The following is a 23,371-nucleotide window of genomic DNA, read 5'->3' on the forward strand; positions in this document are numbered from 1 at the left end:
CTATTATGAGGAAATTGAGGTGCAGATGGGTCGCTAAACTGGGAGCTGAAGTGCTGAGATGCAAACCCAGGACAGTGAGACTTAAAAGGCTATGTTCTGAAACATGATGCTAACCTCCTAAACTTGAGCACTCCTTCTCGGGGGAGGGTGACCACGAGCTCTTAAGGATGTAGGCCTTTCTTAGAACTGCAAAGACAGCTTACCTCACTTCCTTCCGAGCATTTCCGTAGGACTTTGTTGTCCCGTAATTTCTGTTCTCATTTTCCCACATCCTGGTGGTCCTGCTGTGATAGAGTTGCCTGGTAAAATCTGAGCAAATTGGAGAATTCCTATTTATTGGTCTGTAAGGCTGTGTTTCTAAAGTTGTATCACTTCTGGCTATGGTAATGGGCTCCAAACACCCTCCTCACCAGCAGGAAGTAAGACAACACCTGGCTTACATCTTATTTACCTGTTTGACCTTCAACTGGAATTAGAAAAATTAGAAACTTTCACTCATAAATCCCTAATAATTTTGAGGTACAGGTATACATGCCTACCTAAAAAAAGAGCCTTAGAATAGCTAACAACAGAAAGAAACACCATTCAGAGAAGCAGACTTAATGATTAGTCACCACATTTTACATACACTCAGGATCTCCTAAGAAAAAGCATTTTCTTCCTGTCCCAGTTTTGACTCATTTTCATATCTTCTGCCTATAGTGACCCACCAGGACCCCCTTTGGTGCCCTGAGGATGCATCCTTAGAATAATGAGGCCTCTTCCTATACAAGTGAAGAGAAGGGCTCCCACTCAGCTAAAGAGAAACATATAATAAATATGACAGTTCTGACCGGATTAAGGAGGCAAACACATTTTCTTTTAAACTAATTTATTAATAAGTTTATTCTTCACTCATAAAAAAGAACATATTTTTGGCTTTGAAATAATGACATAAAATAAAGAGGCAAGTAACTAAAAATTATCAGCTGAAAGTAGATAGAAGCAACTCATGCTGAACCATGAGCAAACACTATGTGCTTTGGGCTATAGCAGGGGCACCAGTCAAAGCAAGAACTGAAGATGCGGGGCCCATTCAAGGCCCAGGCTATCTCTAAAGACTGCTTAGTTCCCAAAGATTGCTTGGTCAACATACATAGGAAATGACTCCTCCCTTTCCCTCTCTTTCCTTCCTAACCTTTAACTACAAGAAGAGTAGGCAATAATGCTTTGACGCTAGTCTTTCTAGTTTGTAGGATAGCGTTGTTGTTGTTTTAACATGTTTAACCTGCATATTTTCAACCTTCAAAAACATAAAACTGCAAAAATCAACTGTAGCTAAAAGCCATTTTTATTTTTGGTCAGTTATCTGCTGTAGGCAAAGCTTCATATAGGAATTTTTATTGCGGATCTCCATGACTGCATCCCTAACAAGCTCAATGAACATCTGTGGCCAAAGCTTCTGCAAAGCCTCATTTTTCATGTTGATTTCTGTGGCTTCCTTCACAAGATCCTCGATATACATCTTGCAGAATTTCTTTCTTTCCTTTCTTTCCTGTTAAAAAAAAGAGCATTTTGCAGTCAATCATAAGTAATCTCCAAACCAAAGCAACAATTAGCTGAACCAGAGAAACTTGAAATAATCTATTCTGACCCCCACCCCTCATAGCAGGAAGACTTTCCTAGACACTCTGGACACAGAGCTCTGCTTGAGTAAAGACAGCAGCTGGGAGCTCACTTCTTTCCAGTCCACTCCCACCTCCGTGGGACAGCTCTGTTAAAAATGTATTTCTTGGCAGCTGTAGGAAGAAAACTTCCAGGTGAACTAATATGAAACCCATTTGCTAATTGTGGGGGGAAATAAAGCTTTTAAACTACAGTTAAGAAAAGTGTTTCTTTATTGGAATCACTGGATCATAACAACTATTTCTTCATTGATAGACTTTCTCCTTTCTCAGTGAAAGTAGTTTACTTTGCACAAATTAACTGAATGCATAGATTCATGACTTCTAGTAGTAAATATATCAGGGCACTGAGGCTGACACTCTTAATTAGTATGAGTTCAGTTAATATCCATATACATATTTGAAATATCCATACTCTGAATTCACTCTGTATTTTAGGAAAGCATGTAGTGATGCATTACACTGACTTATGTGGCCAAGACCATTTGGACAAAGTAGGGGAAAAGTATACAAGGAGGAAGAGGACATATATACAAGCCTGGGACCCAGAACTTGGCCTTCAGAAGAGATAGTGTTCCCACTCAACTTCTGGGTCTGGCAGTCTGCAAATGAAAAACCTGGGTTCAAAACACAACAGAGGAAGTTTTGGGCCCGAGGCTACTGGGGCACTGGGCCTCAATATCATCCTAGAGGCTGAAACAAAGCCATTTTGATTAATGCAAGAATTCAACATTTATTTCGGCTGTTGATACTTTTAGAGTATCTAGGCATGATGATGGAAAGTGCCATAATATATATGGAAAAAAATCAATTGAATAGATCAGATAATCAGAATTATAGAAGAAGTAATTCACATAAATGGAGGAAGAAAGAAATAATAAATGTCAATGAGTCAATAGGTTTAACTACTTGGAAAAGGATATACTGAAACCTCCAACTCAAATCAAAACACCAAAATAATTTAAAAATAGTTAAATTTAAAATATCAACAAATATTGCCTTTAAAATCACACTACAGAGATTTGTAATCACAAGGAATATGCTTACATTATAATGTTAAGTGGAAAAAGAAAAATACAAGATGAAGTTTTGATAGAGGTTGGGTTACATAAGTGTATGTATTTGTCAAAACTTAGCAACTGTACTCCTAAGATTTACATTTCATTGTATATAAATTTTACCTCAAAATAAGAAACTATATGAAATACTGAACACTAATGATCTAATGAATGAACTAATGAATCATTTAGGGAGAGGTGTGGTACTGTGTGCAATTACTTTAAAATAAATTTAAAAAATAAGGTGGATTGTTGATGGATAGAGGATGGGTAAATGCATAGATAAGTGACAAAGCAAGTACACTGTACAGTACAATACTAAGAGTAGAATTTAGGTTTGGGTATTGGGTGTTTACTGTAAAATTCTTTCAAATTTGTTGTATGTTTGAAATTTTCATTTAAAAGTTACAAAAATATATAGAAAATTAATTTAAAAATATACTGAAGTGTCATTAAAATTGTCTTTGGGTATTGAGACAATGAGTATTTTTTGCTCCTTTTTTCTATTTCTCTTCCTTTTCCAAATTTTTACAGTTTATAAAACAACAAAATAAATGTTTTAGATTCTTGATTAATTAATATAAATTAACGGTGAGTCCCAAGTGTCACTAACTTCCTCTAACAGAGGCATATTTTGGAAATTTTCCTATGACATATAAGATTTCTCTAAGTAATCACTCACCATTCAGGGATCAACAAGCTGATCTGATTTAGTTCATGTGCTAAAAACAATAGGTCATGAATTGACCTATCATAAAAATATGTACAGATTTTGATGGGCAATAAATAACAAATGGTTCCAGCTGGCGACTTCTCTGGTGAACCTAACTTCACTAACTCTGAAATATAGTCTGGGACTTAGTCACCTGCACTAAGTTAGCTTGTTGATGAGAACAGCATTTAGCTGCTCCCTTTTAACACTCAGTAAATCTGGGCTACAAAGGGACTACCAGGAAGAAAGACAAATGTGAATCCAGATACCAATAACTAAAAGGAGCAATATTTTACAATGGGAAATGTATTTACACAAGTAGAAGACCTCTCTTACAGATTTCTAAGCTTCTGAAAAATTGGTTTTTAATTTTAAAAAAAGTTCTAGCCACAGGGGCTGGAAAAATTTTATACTAATAAGGGATAACAAAAATTTAAAGAATTTTTAAATGATGAATTTTGTTAAATAATTTATACATAATACAAATTAAACTTTTCATAATTGGCATAGTGCAATTTTTGGTCGTTTAAAATTTCCTGCTATAGTTTCTTCCATGACTTATTTATAAACATGCTGATACAGAATTTTATCTATTATAATAACCCTTAACTTAGTAAATGTGTTTGAAAGCATCTTTACTTCATCATTTCTTCTCTCCTCTAAGCCAATTACCCTGTCTCTCCATACAGTATACTCTAAAACTCATCAGGTGTCTGCCAGGGCGGCTCACTCTGCATGTCCAGAATGATCCTGTTAAGAGCACATTAGAGATACCTCTCTTGCCCTGACCTGTCAAGAAGTTGTTGCTCTTTGAATAATGCTTTTTCCATTCTCAAATGCTTTCATATACTTATTTTTTTTCTAGCCCACAGTATCCCTGTGCAGAGTTATAAATCAAGTATTTTACAAGTTCAATCCTGATGAGGTGAACTCTACACAATATTGTTTATATTATTTCATTGAACTAAAATTTTGTTGTCATGAAGACAGAAAAAAAAGTAGGTCAAAGGTAGATTTGTTATAGAGTTACGCTAACTATAATGGTACTTTATAGGAATTTAATCCATATCTCCATTTTATAAATGGGAAACTAAGGTCAACAGAGGTTGAGAGACTTGCTCAGGATTAGACATCATCTACTAATATTAACCTAGAGAAAACTCTAGTCTAGTCCTTGTAGAACCTGCAGTCTAGTTGGAGAGATGGCCTACACATGTTAAAAGCTTAACTGAAAGAAATGAAACAGTAAATAAGTACTGAATGAGATGTTTAGACGGCAAATACAATCATTGTTCAAAGAAGCGAGAGCCCTTTGTGCTGGGGTGGTCAAGAAGACTTCAGGAAACAGCATGATATACTGTGAAAGAAGCTAAGGTCAGGAGTCAGAAGGTCTGAGTTCTAGAGGCAGTTCAGTCAGGATCTCACCATGTGAGCCTCAGTAGTTCACCTAAGTTTCCAGTTTTCCTTACCTGTCTAAGAACATGACTAGATTCTTTAAAGTCCCTTTCAGCTCTCCGTCCATCTTAAATCTTTTTTTTTTTTTTTAAGATGTTGGTGGTAGGAGTTTATTAATTAATTAATTTATTTTTGCTGTGTTGGGTCTTCCTTTCTGTGCGAGGGCTTTCTCTAGTTGTGGCAAGCGGGGGCCACTCTTCATCGCAGTACGCGGGCCTCTCACTATCGCGGCCTCTCTTGTTGCAGGGCACAGGCTCCAGACGCGCAGGCTCAGTAGTTGTGGCTCACGGGCCTAGTTACTCCACGGCATGTGGGATCCTCCCAGGACAGGGCTCGAACCCGTGTCCCCTGCATTAGCAGGCAGATTCTCAACCACTGCGTCACCAGGGAAGCCCCTTAAATCTTTTTTAGAATGAGTCAGGAGGTTGAATGAACAACTACCAAGCAACAGAATTATACATGTCATATGTATAATGAAAGGGTCTGCTTACCCTGATTTGTGAGAAACTTACTTCAAGTAATTCCTTTAACAACTCAGGATATACAGAGGAGAGAGAACGAGCACTTTGTGTTGCAGTGATTTAAATATTTTTTAAGAAGTGGTGAATGCTAGGTTGTGAGTCAAGAGAAAGTGATTAAGGGACATGGGCAAGGTCTTTCAGGCAATAAATAAGTGGTAGAATCATGGGCTCAAATCCAAGTCTCCTAATGGTGTAGTATTCTTTCTAGAATGTTATGTGGCTTCAGGTTTTTTCTTTTCCCTTTGATATTTCTCAGAACAGTAGTCAACATTCGCTGTCTTTACTTCTTGATTGCTTATTTACTGCTCACATCAGGACTCTGCTTATATGACTCCACTGAAACTACCCCTGTTTTGAATAAAAATAACTTCTACTGCCAAATTTATCAAATTTTTCCCCTCTAGTTTGTGCCTTTGGGATTTTAGAAAATCATAGCCTACCCAATCAAGGTCATAGTTTCATCTGTTTTTTTTTTTTTTTTTTTTTTTTTTTTGCGGTACACGGGCCTCTCACTGTTGTGGCCTCTCCCGTTGCAGAGCACAGGCTCCGGACGCGCAGGTTCAGCGGCCATGGCTCACAGGCCCAGCCGCTCCGTGGCATGTGGGATCTTCCCGGACCGGGGCACGAACCCGTGTCCCCTGCATCGGCAGGCGGACTCTCAACCACTGCGCCACCAGGGAAGCCCTCATCTGTTTTTTAAATGAGAACTTTAAAGTTTTGCTTTTCATACTTGGGTTATTTGATATGGAGTTAATTTTTCTTGTGTGGTGTGAAGTAGGGGGTCTGTATTTATTTCTGATTTGATATTCCATTTCCTCAGTAGCATTTGTTAGATAGTCTGTCTGTACTAGTCTGCAATACCTGCTATCTGTATAAAGTTTTCCTATATACATGGGATAGTTCTGGCTATTTTGTCCATGGGTCTATGTATCTATTCCTGTACTGCCTTAATTACTACAGCTATCTATCCAATTTCTAATTATCCTATTTATTGAGTTGAAAAAATTAGTGACAGATGTTGAATTGTATGAAGTGCCTTTTGAATATCTATAGAAATAAACACAAATTTTTACCTTAGATCTATTAATAATTTACTGATATCAAATATTTCTCACATTCCTAGACTAAACCGTACTTGGCTGTAATGTTTCATTATTCATTTAATGTTCTGCTGTATTTTACTTGATATAATTTTTTAAGGATTTTTGCATCATCAATATTCTTAGGTATTTGGTCTGGCTTTTCTTTTTCTGTGCAGTCCTGGAAGGTTTGGATTCAATGTTACACTGTCTGACTTTAAAAAGTGAAAAAGTTTTCCTTTTTCTTAATACTCTTGAACAATTCAAGAATTATTGGAATTGTCTGTTCCTTAAAGAGTTGGTAGATTTCTCTATGAAACTGTTCTTGTTTTGCAAGCAGCTCTTTGATATTTTTCTAAATGTCCTTTATTGAAATCAGTATTAATTTTTGACTCCTAGAACTGACTGCTTTCAGGAAGACAAGGATTCATAATTCTGCCTGCTTGGCTTTCATTTTCCCTTTTCGCAACATCAGGAAGCTCCTATTTGCCAAGGGATTAAATTCAATCTCTTTCCCCTCTTACTACCTTCCCAGTCTCATCTTTTAACACCATCTACCTCAGTCTCTGTGCTTCAACAACAGTGAACTGCTTAAAGTTCCTGGCCCTCTCCTCATCTAATTTATGCTTCCATGTCTTTTATTCATACTGTGCTATTTCCTAGAAATGCCCTTTTCCCTTTATCATATAGCTATATTTTATCCTTTAAGATTTCAGGAAGCTTCTTCTCTAGAAAGTCTCTCTTGACCAGGATAAGCTATCCCTCTTCTACTCTCTTGACGTAGTGATTTACATTTATCCCTGCACATGTCTATCTCCCCCGTTAGAATGTGAGATCCATGAGGATAAGCACAGTGACTTCTTACAGCCCAAGTATTATGTGCGATCGGTGCTCAACAAATGATTTTTGAATGAATGAAAGTATGACTGTAGAGAGGACTTCAAGGAACTGACTTCAAGTATTTGAAGAGTTTTCATAAGAAAGACTTGTTCTCTTTTCTACATAAGGCAATAATACTAGGATCACTAACTGAAAGTTATTAGGAGGCAGATTTCAGCTTAACATGGGTAAGAATTTCCTCACTGTTAGAGTTGTTCAGTGATATACAGCTACCTCATGAAGCAGTAACCTTTCTTGCACCAGAAGGATTTAAAGCAGAATCTGAACATTTTTCAGGATGCTATAAAAATATTGTTGCACTGAGTTCTCAAGTATTTTTCAAGCTATAATCCTGAGAGCCCTATGGGTTCCAAAAAGATGCTTCAGGACTGGGGGTGAGGTGAGGGAAAGGAAAAGAATAGAAGATCCAATCAAATAAAGCTCTGAACTCCATATACAACAAGAACAGCTCTGCTGTTTTGCTTTCTTTTGAAATGCTGAGTTTTCCAGCTACAATATGGTTCGAATAAAGAATCTCACAGCTGTTATAAAATATTTGAAAAATGTTTGGCCATTTTATGTATATGTATATATACCCACACCATATACATATATATATATATATATATATATATATATATATATATATATATATATATATATACACACACACACACACACACCACTTAGTCCCCTCAAAATCTCTTGTAGAATTTTAACTTTCTATTGTTATTTAGATGACTTATTTCTTCAGCTTTCTCTGAGTTCCATCAAGGCAGGCACTGCATGGTTTTCTTCTGTGTAGTTCTGCAGTACCCTAACACAATATTCCCTCAGTAAAATTCTGAATACATAAAGGAATAAAGAATTGGTTCCAGCTTTTCTGTCTAAATAGCTACAGTGGAAACAGAATAGGTTAAAATCATGTGACTAAGAACACAGAAGGTAATGGTGTAGGAGAATAAAATAGTGAATTAAAACATCAAGGACCTAGGCAAAAAGAACAGAAATGGAGGTTCTGCTGTGTCCTCTGCCAGTCTGGCACAGGCTAGTTAAGTACTCAGAGCAAGCCTATATCAGTTTTCTTAATTCAGAGAGATCTGGACCTACTTTGGTCTAGATTTTTGGTACCTACTTCTTTTGAACATTTTTTTTTCTGCTTAAATATATTGAAACTATGGCTTCTACTTCTCCCTAATGCCTTGGTGCCTACTGTCCCCAGCTCTGTATATAAGGCTGGCTAACATTCCAGAACAAAAAAAGGTTATCCTAACTGATTACGAGAGAAACGTACAACTCCCAAGTCTCAAGCCATTTGGGATTTATCCAGACAATAGGTTCCAAAGATGATAGTTTTACCTCTAGTTTTTCATTATAAAAGTCTCTTGTGGTATAATTTAGTGTAGCACGATTTGTGCTTTCTCCCACAAGTCTCTTACTATCGTTATTTTCTTCATTGACAATACCAGGTTTTTTCCCTTTCGTTTCTAGAAGATACTGGAATTGCTTCTTCCTGTAGAAAGACAGTAAAGAGATTTAGAGAGTTACTTATGTGATTTGTGAAAATATGTCTAGTTTTTGTTGACTTTAGAGGGTAGCATATGCTTTTTTGAATATCTGTTTTATGAGTTTGAGTTTTTTTAAGTCAGTTCACTACCCCAATCTCTCTACTAATTAAGCTATACAACTCAAATTCTTTTGTTTCACAACTACCAATCATCAACATAAACATGTCTCAAGCATTTTTAAAGTGAAAAAACTCTAAAAAAAACCAATATAAAACTTAAAGAATCACAGAGGACCAACCCTAATTACACATGTAGTAGACCAAACTTTCAAAGTCTTTATATCCCATAAAACATATGTTAGTTACACATCTTATAAATCACACAAATAGTTCATGATTCTATTATGCAGCTCAGTAGTATTACCCATAGCTAGAAATGGAATGGAGGGACTCCCCTGGTGGCGCAGTGGTTAAGAATCCGCCTGCCAATGCAGGGGACATGGGTTCAATGTCTGGTCTGGGAAGATCCCATATGCTGCGGAGCAACAAAGCCCGTGCGCCATAACTACTGAGCCTGAGCTCTAGAGCCCGCGGGTCACAACTACTGAGCCTGTGCACCACAACTACTGAAGCCCATGTGCTTAGAGCCCATGCTCCACAAAAAGAGAAGCCACCACAATGAGAAGCACACGCACGGCAATGAAGAGTAGCCCCCGCTCACCACAACTAGAGAAAGCCTGCGTGCAGCAAAGAAGACCCAATGCAGCCAAAAATGAATAAATAAATAAATTTATATATATAAAAAAAGAAATGGAATGGAATACTGGTTTAAGTTTGGGTAAAAACAAAACACAAAAAACACAAAAACCTCTAAATGTTATCATATCAGGGTAAGATCTTATTAGGAGGTAAATAATTTAACAGGAAGCTTCGTTTGATTATGAAGAACAGAAACAGTGCTCATAGCATCACTTGCAGACCCATAAGCCTAGAATTCCAGAGGACTGCAACTCATCCTTCATGAAGGTCACTTTCTGGTTTCTACCGCTTAGCATGTCTCTCAGGGAAGTGATATAAATACTTTACTATGAACTGTGAACTGAAGATTGGGAGCAGAAAAGGAATATATCTTTTAAAAATGTCTTCCTTTCCCCAATTTAAGAGTATAACACAACTGTTTTAGAAATTATAAGGGGTACGCATTTTGAAAAGTATAAAAAAATAGAGTAAAATCACCCATAAGTCTATAGCATATAAATCTATGTAAATCATTAACATTGTTCACATTAGACTTATTTCTTTGCAGACTTCTTCTATAAATTTTTGTAAAAAGTTAAGATCATAATTGTAAAGCAATTATACTCCAATAAAGATGTAAAAAAAAAGATCATATTAAACATCCAGTTTTGTATACTGTTTTTGCTTAATGGTATATAATAAACATTTTCTATGTTATTAAAATTAATATTTTAATGAATGAATAAAATTCAATTGTCATGTATATCAATTTACATAATCGGTCCCTTTTACTGGGTATTTCAGTAGCATAATTTTCTCATTCTTATAAAGAAGAAAGTAACATATAGGTATTTATCTGCATTTATTTTATTGATTTTTAACTACAAAAGCAATATATAAATTATCCATCACTTTTATTAGTCTTTTCAAATAATCAATTTTCATTAATTATGTTTTTTTTGTTTGTTTGTTTTGTTTTTTGCGCATTACGCGGGCCTCTCACTGTTGTGGCCTCTCCCGTTGCGGAGCACAGGCTCCGGACGCACAGGCTCAGCGGCCATGGCTCACGGGCCCAGCCGCTCCACGGCATGTGGGATCTTCCCGGACCGGGGCACGAACCCGTGTCCCCTGCATCGGCAGGCGGACTCTCAACCACTGCGCCACCAGGGAAGCCCTAATTATGTTTTTAATGTCATTATTTCTTTTCTTTAACTTGCTTCAGGATTATTTTGCTATTGTTTTCCTAACTTCTTTAGATAAATGTTTAGCTCATTCATTTTCAGTCTTTTTTCTTTCCTAATGTACCCATTTCAGGGCTAAAATATTTCCATTTAGCACCCCTGTAACTTGATCTCACAAGTTTTGAAATGTGGTATTTTTATTACATTTCAGTTCAAGGTCGTTTCAAAATTACATTATAAAATTATCTTTAACTTGTAGGTTATTTAGAAATGCATTAATTTCCAAATACATGAGGATTTCCTAGTTAACATTTGTAACTGAGTTAAAGTTTAATTGCATTTTGAACGGAGAGCATAGTCCATGTAAATCCTTTGGAATCTGTTAACATCTGCTTTCTGGATAGTATTTGATCAATTATTATAAATATCCCATGTATGCTTGAAAATAATTTGTGTTCTGCAGTTGTTTGGGGTAATGTTCTCTAAATGGCTAAGTCAAGTTTGTTAATCATATTGTTCAAGTATTTTACATCCTTTTTCTATTAATTAATCAGAGGTATATTAAAACTTCCCACTGCAGCTGTGGGCTTGCGGTAATGTCAATTTTTGGTTTATAAGTTTTTAAGGCTAAGCTTATAGGTTGCAGACAAATTAACTTAGCAAATTGATATTTCTGGTGAATTGAACCTGTTATCATTTGAAATGATCCTCTTTATTTCTAGTATTGCTTTTAACCTTAGTTTATTTAGTCCTCAATGGCTACTTTGTTTTTATTTGGTTAGTATTGATGTTGTTTATCTTTTACCACTTTTCTACTTTCAAACTTTATGTAACCTTATGTTTCAGATGTGTCTCTTTTCAACAACATACAGTTGAACTTTTTTAAAAAAATTGAGTCTGACAATCTTTGACTTTTAACCAGAACAATTAGTACATTTGTATTTTATCATTGAGGTAGATTTGGTCATAATTAATGGCTCCCTTGAATCCATGCCCTTTACAATATTATTTCACAGTTAGGTAAGTATACCTCTGAGCCTCTTAAATCTTGCCCTGTGACTGTGACCAACAGAATGTGGGAAATCATGGTGTACCAGTTCTTAGCCTAGGCCTCAAGGGGCCTCGCGTGTTTCTGCGCTCTCTTCAAACCCTGCCTTTGCCATGAAAACAAGCCCAGGAAGATTTCTGGTATATGAAAGACCATGTGGAGCAGAGACAAGTTGTCCTAAGTAAGGTCTTTCTAGACCAGCTTACAACCTCTCAGACCCCCCAAAAGTGAGAGAGCTTAGGAAAGATCTGCAGAGCTGCCTATCCAACCCTCAGGTGACTGCAGATGCATGAGGTCCCGAGCTGAGAGCAGAAGAAGCACCCAGCTGACCTATAGACTCAGTGGGAAAATGTTTCTTGTTTTAAGTCACTGAGTCTTGGTACAAGTATAATTGCTGATATACTAGTATTTAGGTTAAATCTAACATTTTATTTTCTTTCAATTTGACCAAATATTCTATGTTTCTTTTCCCTTTTTTCTTCTCCCCACTTCTCACCCCTGCCCTGACCTTACTTGTTTGGAAGCTATATACTCTTTTATTCTTTGGTTACCAAAGAAATTACAACATGCACTCTTAACTTATTAACATTTAAACTCAATTACTATATCTTCATCCTAGATAATACAAGGACCTAGAAAACTATAATTCCATCTACCCCTCCCAATATATATACTACTGTTGTAGTGTATTTTAATTCTACATTTTAAAATCTCACAATATTATTATTGTTGTTTTATATAGTCAATGTTCATTTAGTTTTATCCCACAAATTTAATACTTGCCTTGCTCTTCAGCTCTTCCTGTACCTCAGAATTTCTATCTGGGATCAGTTTCTTTCTGCCTTGATTATAGGCGTTATCATTTACTGAAGGAATAATGATGGGAAATCTCTTAAGTTCTGTTTTTATTATTTTGTTTTAAAATGTCTTTATTTCACCTTCATTCATTTTTTAAGGTTTTTATTTTAATTTACTTATTAAAAAATTTTTTTTTTGGCTGTGTTGGATCTTCGTTGCTGTGCGTGGGCTTTCTCTACTTGCCGTGAGCAGGGGCTACTCTTCGTTGCGGTGTGTTCTCTTGTTGCGGAGCACAGTCGCTAGGAGTGCAGGCTTCAGTAGTTGTGGCACAAGGGCTCAGTAGTTGTGGCTCGTGGGCTCTAGAGAGCAGACTCAGTAGTTGTGGTGCATGGGCTTAGTTGCTCCGCGGCATGTGGGATCTTCCCAGACCAGGGCTCGAACCCGTGTCTCCTGCATTGGCAGATGGATTCTTAACCACTGTGCCACCAGGGGAGTCCCTTTCATCTTCATTCTTTTTTTTTTTTTTTTTTTTTTTCTTTTTGCGGTATGTGGGCCTCTCACTGTTGTGGCCTCTCCCGTTGCGGAGCACAGGCTCCGGATGCGTAGGCCCAGCGGCCATGGCTCACGGGCCCAGCCGCTCCGCGGCATATGGGATCCTCCCAGACCGGGGCACGAACCCGTATCCCCTGCATCGGCAGGCGGACTCCTAACCACTGCGCCACCAGGGAGGCCCTCACCTTCATTCTTAAAAGACTTTTTTGCCTGTATGGAATTCTAGCTTGGCAATTTATTTACTTCAGTATATTGAACACATTCATTACCCTGTCTTCTGGCTTCCACTGTTGCTGTTATATAGTCAACTGTTGATGTGCACTCCTTTGAAGGTAACCTCTCTTTTCCTGGGTATTGAAAATTTTTTACTTTATAGTCAGTGTTCTATGATGTGACTAGGTGTAGATTTCTTTTAATTTAACAAACTTGGAATGGATGAGTTTATTTAATGTGTAGATTAGTGTATTTCATCAATTCTGAAAAAATTCTTTGCTGTTATCTCTATCCCATGCTCTCTATTGTGTCTTTTTGAAACTCCAAACATACGTTAAATCTTCTAAGTCACTCCATCTTCAAATTTCTTAACCATTTTTCCATATATTGTTCTTTTTCCTTTGTTCTGCATTTTACAAAATCTTCTCTAGTTTATTTCCCAGTTTACTGATTCTCTTTTCAGGTGTGTCTAATTGGCTGTTAAACCTCTTAATTAAGCTTTAATAATTATGCTTATTATATTTTTCATTTATAGAAGTTCCTTTAGTTTCCCTTCAAATCTGATGGATCACTTTTTTAAAATTTCCTGTTTTCTCCAGATATTTTCAACCTTGTTTTTGATAACATGAAATATTGATATATTAGGCATAGTCATTTTATAATCTATAAGTGATAATGCCCAATCTAAAGTATTTGTGGGTCTGTTTCTGTGGTCTATTTTTTTCCTGCTAGTTCTTATACATGGTGCCTTATTTCCTTGTGTGCTTGGCTACTAAAAAAAAATTCTTTTCATTGTGCGCTGGTCATTGTCCTTAAAAATTATCCGTGGGGATTATCTGAGATAGGATGATAGTAACTTCCTCCAGACACAAGATGCATTTGTTTTTACCAGGTATCTAGAGATAGTAATGTTTAAATTTTGAAATTATTTTAAACTATGCATGTATTATAAACTCAGGCTGAAAATTTACCTGAAGATTGGCTTTGGTTATAATTTCTTAGAGACAACTCTGCCCCTTTTCTCCTCACACCAATGCAATCAGAACTGAACTAAGTGGGGAAGTAAGCACACAAGATACCCATTTTGTTGGTATAGATTATAGTAGGGTAGCATGGCTCTGGAGCCAAGTTTTGGGGAGGGGAATGGGGAATTTCCTGATCCTCAAAGTAAAAAGTGGTATGATCCTGGAGGTCGAGGTCAGGACAAGCCTCCTGATCACCCAGCTCCCAGACTATGGCAAAGGTAGCAGTTTCCTTGGTGGACTGGTTCCGTGGTATCATTCTGAGATCCTTTCCAGGCCCAGTCTAGAGACTGCTTCTCTATTCCTTCCAATGATTCTGTAGATAACTAATTTCTTATATATCAATTGTTCTCTCCTTACTTTAGCCAGAATGAATTATCTATAACTGAACCATGACTAACACACCATCTTTGACTTTTCTCCTTCTATCTATGCCACATCCCGTCAGTCGGTGTTTTCTGTCAGGTACACGCCTTCTAAGTATTTTTCAAATTATCCTCTTCTCCATTCTCACTGTCTTAGTTCAGACCCTTATAATCTCTCTCGTGGACTACAGACTAGCCTATTGATTGCTCTCCATTCCTTCCATCTCTGTCCTCTTAAATGGCAGCCTTTCTAGAACATGAATCTAATCACAGATTGTTGTGCTCAATTACAAAGCACAGTATTCAGTTTTGTTTTTCATGGATTTCTGGGCTCTTCAAAATCAGATCACAATCAGTCTTTCTACCTTCATCTCCTATCACAATTTGCAATCATCCTATGCTCCAATTATATTGAACTATTCATGATTCCTTATGCCTTTGCAGATCTCTTTCCCTCATACCCTGTACCTGAAAAAACTCCTATGTATTCCTGAAGAACTAGAAAAATGTTACCTCCTTTGTGAAGCCTTCACCAATGTTTTTCCAAAATGTAGTGTCTCCTATGCTCCTAGAGCCCTCTCTTATAGCATCTGAAATGTCTTTAACTTACTAGCTCATAAGTTAGTAAGTTAATTTATTAGCTTATAAGCCACACAAGAGCAAGAATTTTGTCTTATTCATCTTTATACCTTCAACACTTTGGAGAGGGCCAGACACAAAACAAATTTAGGATGCTTGTGGGATGAATAAATAGCACAATTAAGAGGTGTGTGGAATATATTTCTTTTTCTAGTGCAACTGTACTTCTATAAAAACTATAGATATTAAAGGTTACCTGGCATCACCCAGAATTGAAATCAGATGGTACTGGGGTAATTCAGAAGATGCTACATGTGCTAGGATTCCAAAGAGCCTTTCAGCCATTATCATATCATTTTGCGTCACCTGAAGAGATATGAAGGAGAAGGGTCAAAAATGACATTGCCTCTTAGCTTGATATAACTAACATAATTCCAAAGAAATTTCCAGAGTAAATATTTTCTTTTAGTCCAGAAAAATACATTCTCCTGGGCTGTAGGAGGAGAGTGAATTCTCATTGATATTTCTCTTTCTTCCTTGCACTTGATTAAAATGAAGATGTATTGATACAAATGTGGCCCATGGTGATGGATGATGGCTGGGAAGTGAGGAGTTAGCTCTGACTTAGAAGCCATGGTTCCTAAGGATTATACTTGAGACACCTTAAATTCTTAATGAATTTTTTCAAAAATCCTATAGCTTCTTTGAGTAGAATGATTTAGGGGGAAAATCTCAAGTGTCAATGGAATAGATTGACTTTAATAATGTGTCAAATGTAAGACAAGGTGTTGTTCATACCTTGTTCCTAAAAGGATAGTTTTGTCCCTTTCTGAGGGAATGAACACTGGATTAGGAAAGGCGCTCCTATTCATTCTGAAATTTTGTCCGTCTTTCTCCCCACAAGGAATAATCTGTCACAGATATATTCCCCATGAGGGCTCATTCCTATGTTAACCAAGAAACTACTAAAAGCAGGGCTTGTATTAATATCTGGGCATATTTTTAAATATAAAATTAGGTTGCTTGCATTTTAAATACTATTAGATTGTCAATATAATGCAGTGGTTCCCAATCAGGGGCCCTTTTGTCCCCTAGGGAACATTTGGCAATGTCTGGAGATGATTTTGATTTATCATAACTGGTGGAGGGGTGCTACTGGCATCTAGTGGGTTGAAGACAGGGATGCCGTTAAATGTCCTACAATGCACAGGACAGTTCCCAGTATAAAGAATTACCTGATCCAAAATCTCAACAGAGCATTTGAGGTTGAGAAACCCTGGTATAGTTAAATTTTGCATTTTTAAAAACTTTATTCTTTACACTAGCTATAATACACTACACAGGAATTTCTGGAAAATAAATCCATAATTCACAAGCATCTTATACACATGAATCAGTGCAGACTGACTCTTTCCCTTCCCTTCCCTAGACTTTCATAGTTAATGAGGCTGCTGCTCCCTGGAATCCGTCCTTCAGCTGACAACTAAGTTGTTTGGTCTAATATAGTCACCTAGTGGCCAGTGCCGGGCACTACTCCATCTTTTCCTCTTGATGCTCATAATTCAATTTAAGTCTCCTCAAGCAATATCATTCTCTCTTTTACAAAGAGAAGTAGAAATATAGTATAACATTATTATATATTGTCAAGGATGAGATAAGCAGTTTTAGTTTAGGTCTTTTATTAAAGGGTCAAATATCCCTGGCATTGACATTTTCGGAACTTTAAATCAGAATAAATTACATTGGTTCTTTCTCATTCTTCTCTACTTTATACAATTATATTATACTATTACTTCCTATCTCAAGGTTTTATAATAATTATTACATCTCCAGTAGTGATCCACATTTGGGTAAATACACTATTTAGGGTTAATTGAGATGACGATTTGGCCATTAATGAGGGAGAATTACTCACCCATAGCAAAAATAACTATTCTACTTCCAGTGTAGGCTAGGTTTGGAAACTTTTGGAACTAATTATTAGATCTGACCAGTGACTCACAGCCTCTCTGGGGAAGTACCAATAGGGTACGTAAAGCTGAAACAAATCTCTTGAGAACTAGCTGGAGAAATTAATAGTCATCTGAAGGTCCCAGGTTTGCCCTACATCTTCAACAGATGGCTGATATTGTGGTCATGGGCCTATCATGGTTGATGCTAATTTCATATGGCTTTTGTACAATGACCCAGAGACCTCCAGTCTCCTAATGGTATGCTGTAGTTTTGGAGTTTTAGGCTAGAGTTACTTACAGTGTATCAGCTGCAGGGAAATACAGTTGCTATTACCACCATGCTAGCAAAGTTGATTATAGTTCATCTTACAATAAGGAGGTCTGAATTTTAAGAGATAATCACAATAATACTAACAGCATATTAAAGATTTTTTCCTTTAGAGGATTATTTAAATTCAGTTCTGGAATTCCACAGTAGAGGAAGAAGCATAGTTTTTCTCTTTTCTTCCAAAGTAATATTTAAAGAGAACATGATCTTTGGATAGCTGGGGGATTAACCCTGTGACAAGCTTAGCAGAATCAATGTGAAAAATAACTCTTTACTAATAATTTTCCAGTTATTCAGGCTCCAGGCACAATGCAGATATTCCAAAAGCATTTGCTACAAACTATTAACAAAGCAGTCCAGATGTTTACGGACTTATGGTTGTTTTACTTCCTTTTTCACTCATCTTTACTTTATCTTCTTTTATCTTTCCTCCTTGCTTATTTCTCCTTCTCATCTCTTCTTTTTAAAATCACTCTTCTTTCCCTATGTACATTCTTTTTTTCCATGTTATTCTTCCCTTCCCCTACCACAATCTTTATTAATTGACATTTAGTATCACTTCCCCATACCATTTTGCATGTCAAACAGTCTGTAAAGCACTCTGAAAAATACAAAGATCACATTACTTACAGAAGTGGTTTTTTTTTTTTATTTTAAACTATTATTCTACCAACACTTTACTTCTCTGAATACTTACAAACTATCAAAAAAGTATTTACTATTCACCATGATCTGGTTGCTATTTTATTTTCAAAATTTGTCTAGTACCTTAGAAGTTTTTAGATAAATAGTTTTAGCTTTTCAACATTTTAAATGTCAAGATTTTTTTTAAAAAAACATTATTTCTCAAAAGTTCTATCATGGTTTTATACATAAATTCCTGGACCTTTTTATGACTACTTCCCCTAAAAAGGAATATTTTAATTCTACAGTTGACTTCGTGTTTAGCTTACCTCTGTTCCATTTATTTTCTGCAAATTAAAATGGCTCAGTCTAAACAGAACATAATATTTCCAGAGTGTTGAATTGACAACTGGATTTCCTTGAGGATCAACTGTCAGCTGGTCAACTCGACGGAGTTGTGCTAGTGCATTAAATTGCTGCAGCATTACAAGATTTGTTTCCTTGAATTTAAGGTGCTACAATAATAAAACAAAAAAAGAGGTGAATATTGAGTTTAACCATCTTAAAACATTAACATTAAAGCTTCACTGATCATTCCCCCAATAAATGTAAACTTTATGCTTAGCTAATATGTTTTCAATTACATTAAACCAACTGAATGTATTAAACTTACATAAACTTTAATCCACCTAATGCAAAATTACTGATGGAATATATTAATCCATCCAATATTGGATTCAAAGTGATTTCTTTCTGCAAAGGACATCCCCCTATTTATTAACAACCTAAGAGTCTTAAAAACTATATAAATATACAATAATTCAGACTCTTCCAGGCATTACAATGATTTTATATGCTTTACCCTGAGATGAAATCTACAAAGGAAAGATCAGAAGTAAAATTTTCAGAACTTTATAAATGCAGGGCTCACACAGCCCTTCTGAGAAGAACTAGTTACCCATTATTACTTTTATCTTGCTAATTACTATGTAGGCTACTTAAACTGGCTACCAGAAAATAAAATCACTAAAACCGAAATGCTAATATAAGTGTTCTGTCTGTGAATTTGGATTATTTTTTCTAAACATACTGTCTCTACTTCTATCTTCTTTAGGGAGGATGATATAACAAAAGGAAAAAAAAAACACTTAATAAAGGGTAGGTGAGGGAAATCACTTGGCTGACAGAGAAAAACACAATGATAATAAAAACTCAGGAAAGAATTCATGGAAATCACAGTTTCTGCAAATTCATACTAATAAGTAGTACAATAATACCATAATTGGAAAGGGCTAATTTCTCAAAGTAACTTTAATGAGCTATTAAAGTTATTTTAAGTGTTGTTAGGGGACTACTGTAAAAATTATATATGTCCCATTAATACCAGGTACAATAAATGAATATATAATATATAGTTGGGTGAGGTCCTGTTGAAAGTTTTACAAAGTAGAAATATATAATTTGAATAAAATTATATTAGTCCGTTATACTCCATAAAGAAGCATTTTCTAGAGAGATAATTTCCAATATTTACAGAAGACTGCAAGGTCATTTATGAATACTAATTTAAATCCCAGATTCAGAAAATCAACACAAGAACTTAGTCTCCCTGCCAGATAGAAACTGCAGAAATAAAAGTTAAAACAGGTCTTTGGGGCTTCCCTGGTGGCGCAGTGGTTGAGCGTCCGCCTGCCGATGCAGGGGACGCGGGTTCGTGACCCGGTCCAGGGGGATCCCACATGCCTCGGAGCAGCTGGGCCCGTGAGCCATGGCCGCTGAGCCTGCGCGTCCGGAGCCTGTGCTCCGCGACGGGAGAGGCCACGGTGGTGAGAGGCCCGCGTACCGCAAAAAAACAAAACAGGTCTTTGGCCTCAATATACAAGTCATGACTGAGAAGAATTCAAACATACAACTAAAAGGAAATGTTTACCAAAGAATTAGGAAACTTAATCTTCAATTTGGGAAGCACTTGGACGATTTCATCAAATTCTATGAAAGTGAAGGACACTGTTGTCACCATTCCTGCTGTTTGCACGCTCCAATTCCGATCCAGACATTCCAGCGCTCCTGAGCCATACAAGGAAAGTGTGTCTCCATCCACTTCGACAAGGTGTGTGTCTGTGACAGATAGATCTTGTAAAGCACTGGTGAGTCCTGAGTCCAGAGACCTGGAAAACCCAACATATACTTTTAAATGAAAGTCTTATCATGCAAGTAAATAACAGATTATAAGGACCTGTTGGAAAGGTATTTGAAATTGTATATTCACTTTTTTTCATTTCAGTAATTAAACCCAGAGCACCAAAGACTAATTTTCAATAGAATATCTACAAGTTTTGTATTCTTCTAGTCATGTACTTTAATTCAAAAAGAGGCACATGTGAACAAAAAAATACCACTTTTAAACCCAAATTATTTATATGAAAGATAATTGATATTCTATTTAGTTTTAAAACAATCCATTTAATATATCATAGATATCTTTGCATGTGAAAACAAATAGGTTTTCCTAATCTATAAAGAATTCCACTGTCTGGCTGAAAAAAACTGTATTTTACAAAATAATATTTCTATAGTAAGAACCATGTAATATAAAACTATGTTTATAAAACACTTGGGAATTTATATAATAACTGCTAAGAATAGTTTCTCTCTCAGAAGCTGGATTAAAGGGTAACTTTGACTTTCTATTTTTGAATATTTCAATGTTGTTTGAAATTTTGCAAGCGTATATATATTACAGTTATAAGTAGTAAAATCAATGAAGATTTCCTCCCTATTTTGAAATAAGAAATGATAAAGAAATCCACTACTGACTGTGTGTGTGTGTGTAGTATATATATATATATATATATATATTACACACACACACACACACACATACAGATACAAAATAACTTCACATACCTACTGAATATGATCATTGTTATTATTTTCAGTTAGAGCCACATGTTTTGTAAAAGGTTTCCTAAATGATAGCTCTTTGAAGAAGAAATAGCTTGATCCAATTCAAATTTTCTGCTTTGTGAATAGAGACATAACTATTTGTTTTACCCAATCTCAAAACTCAATCGATGCTTGGTTTTTGTTCTATGGGTTTTCGTTCTGGAATTCTGCTCTCAGACAGTATTTATTTGCCCTTACTAAATATATTAGTGCTTTGCTCTCCTTTGTGCTCCTGTGGAATTTTGTACACTCTTCCAATACATCACTTCTCATACTCAAGCATAATTATGTGTTTACAATTTTGATTATATTTTTTCAGCTTTGGGGCTCTGGAATCTATGAGCTTTTCACAATGGGCCTTTCACAATGTAAATGACTGCATTATTAAAGGCCTTCAAAAGCTTTATAATGCTGATGCTGGGAATAAGACTGACAAACCATCACCCTGTTGGTTTATCATGCTTTACTAGACTTACTGTACTTATTTCATAGGTACCAGTTAACATGTAACACATTTGTTGACACAATAAGAAGCTGGGTAATGACATCAATCAACTCTAAGTGAATATGCAACTGAAAAAGTATAAAAGGACTGATTTCTGCCAGACTAGTACTCAAGACAATGATTATTATATGACAATAATCAAACATTCAATGAGCAGTGGTGTGTGAATAATCTTAGATGATAATCCTATAAATGTAATGGCTGATAATATGGAACAAAAATAAGATGAGAATTAAGAGTTCCTTAGATTGTGCTTTGTGTGATAACTTTGTGTTCAGCTATGTAAAGCATATAATCATTTCTAGAATAGGATAAAGGATAGGAGTTACATTTCAATGCCACTGAAATAAATAGGGCTTAATGAAAAGAATATATACCACTATTACAGCACTTAACCACACTGCACTGCAATTACCTGTTTCCTTGTCTGTCTCTCTTACTAAACATTGCGATCCTTGAAGGCTCAAACCTGTCACATTCACTATAGTAGATCCAGCACCTAGCACAGTTCCCTAGCACATGTTGTGCTCAATAAATATTTCTTCAAAGAATTAATGAAATGAGACAATTATGACGTTTCTTATGAGTATCTATTGACTCTTAAGAAGGGTGTTCCAATCATAAACTGTGGTTTGAGCAAAGGGACAAGTCAGTGACATAGTCATGGGCTAAGGGTTAGTAAGAAGGTTTCTGCAGGTGAGGCAAAGACCAGTAATGAAGAAGTAAAGTCAAGGCAAGAAAAAGGTTTGCTAGTTGATGTAGTGATGCCTGATGGTCATGACATGCAACAAAAGAAGTTGAATCACAGCTATGTGCCAAAAACATGGATAAATCCTTTGAGGAGTTGTGTTGTTTTATATCATCTATTTGGAAGTGTATTGTTTACCTTTTTTCCATATGATTAAAAGTTTAAGAATATAAACTACAAAACAAAATGTCTATTATTAGAAAAGGATTATTTATTTTCTTTAAAGGTTTGTCAAGCAAACTGTTAGGAAAATAAGTGAAATAAACAAACCTAGCCTAAGCAAAACAGTTGTATAGTTATAAAACAAAGCAGAAGTAATTTCTAACTTTTATAGACCTCACATGGACATTCAGTAACAACAAATGGCAAGTTTGCTGGGCTGTAGATAGGAAACAAAGCATCTGTTAAATAGGTAATACAAGACCAAACCCATTTCAGTTATTTTCTGAATGAGGCTTGAGGTTAGCCTCAAACTCTGGCCAATATGGAATAGAGGAGTCTGTTCCTCAGGGAAGGTGTGCTCTGATTTCCATAAAAAATAACTTAGGAAGTTTGTTCCCTGTGTTTATATGTTGGGGATTGTCCTTCCGGTTTTCCCTGTGTGCTTAATAGATAGGTCCACATCTTTTTAGTCAAACATACATACATATTATTTCATTTGCTCCCTCATTCACTTATTCATCAAACATTTGCTAAAAGCCCACAGGGCACTGTCCTAAGAATTCTGTCACAGGCAACCAACTCATCTGAATTGATAAGGACAATCAGTATAGAAATCATGTGCAAGTTTTTAAATATATCAAAACTCTCTTTTATTGGGCTATGTTTCCAGAAATATAACTGCTCTAATTATACTCTGCAGTTAAATTAATAAACACATGGGTATAATTTCTAAAC

The 23,371-nt window shown here is 36.0% G+C and overlaps 1 protein-coding gene across 4 annotated transcripts in view; it reads right to left on the reverse strand.

Moving 5' to 3' along the window:
- Positions 1-903: 903 nt before the first annotated feature.
- The window catches only part of LRRC49 (leucine rich repeat containing 49), a 130,090-nt gene continuing 107,622 nt past the window's right edge, over positions 904-23,371 (reverse strand). For 3 of the 4 annotated variants that reach the window (XM_060095194.1, XM_060095190.1, XM_060095192.1), the window contains 5 exons: positions 20,206-20,443; positions 18,605-18,790; positions 15,628-15,737; positions 8,728-8,881; positions 904-1,534 (listed from right to left, as the gene is read on the reverse strand). In XM_060095194.1, coding sequence (XP_059951177.1) covers positions 1,331-1,534; positions 8,728-8,881; positions 15,628-15,737; positions 18,605-18,790; positions 20,206-20,443 — 892 coding nt within the window. In that variant the 3' untranslated portion in view covers positions 904-1,330. Of the gene's footprint in view, positions 1,535-2,168; positions 2,267-8,727; positions 8,882-15,627; positions 15,738-18,604; positions 18,791-20,205; positions 20,444-23,371 lie in introns of those variants that run through there. The other variant, XM_060095193.1, reaches the window with a different exon arrangement.

The sequence above is a fragment of the Mesoplodon densirostris genome, chromosome 4 (genome assembly GCF_025265405.1).
Source record: "Mesoplodon densirostris isolate mMesDen1 chromosome 4, mMesDen1 primary haplotype, whole genome shotgun sequence".
Classification (NCBI taxonomy): Eukaryota; Metazoa; Chordata; class Mammalia; order Artiodactyla; family Ziphiidae; genus Mesoplodon; species Mesoplodon densirostris.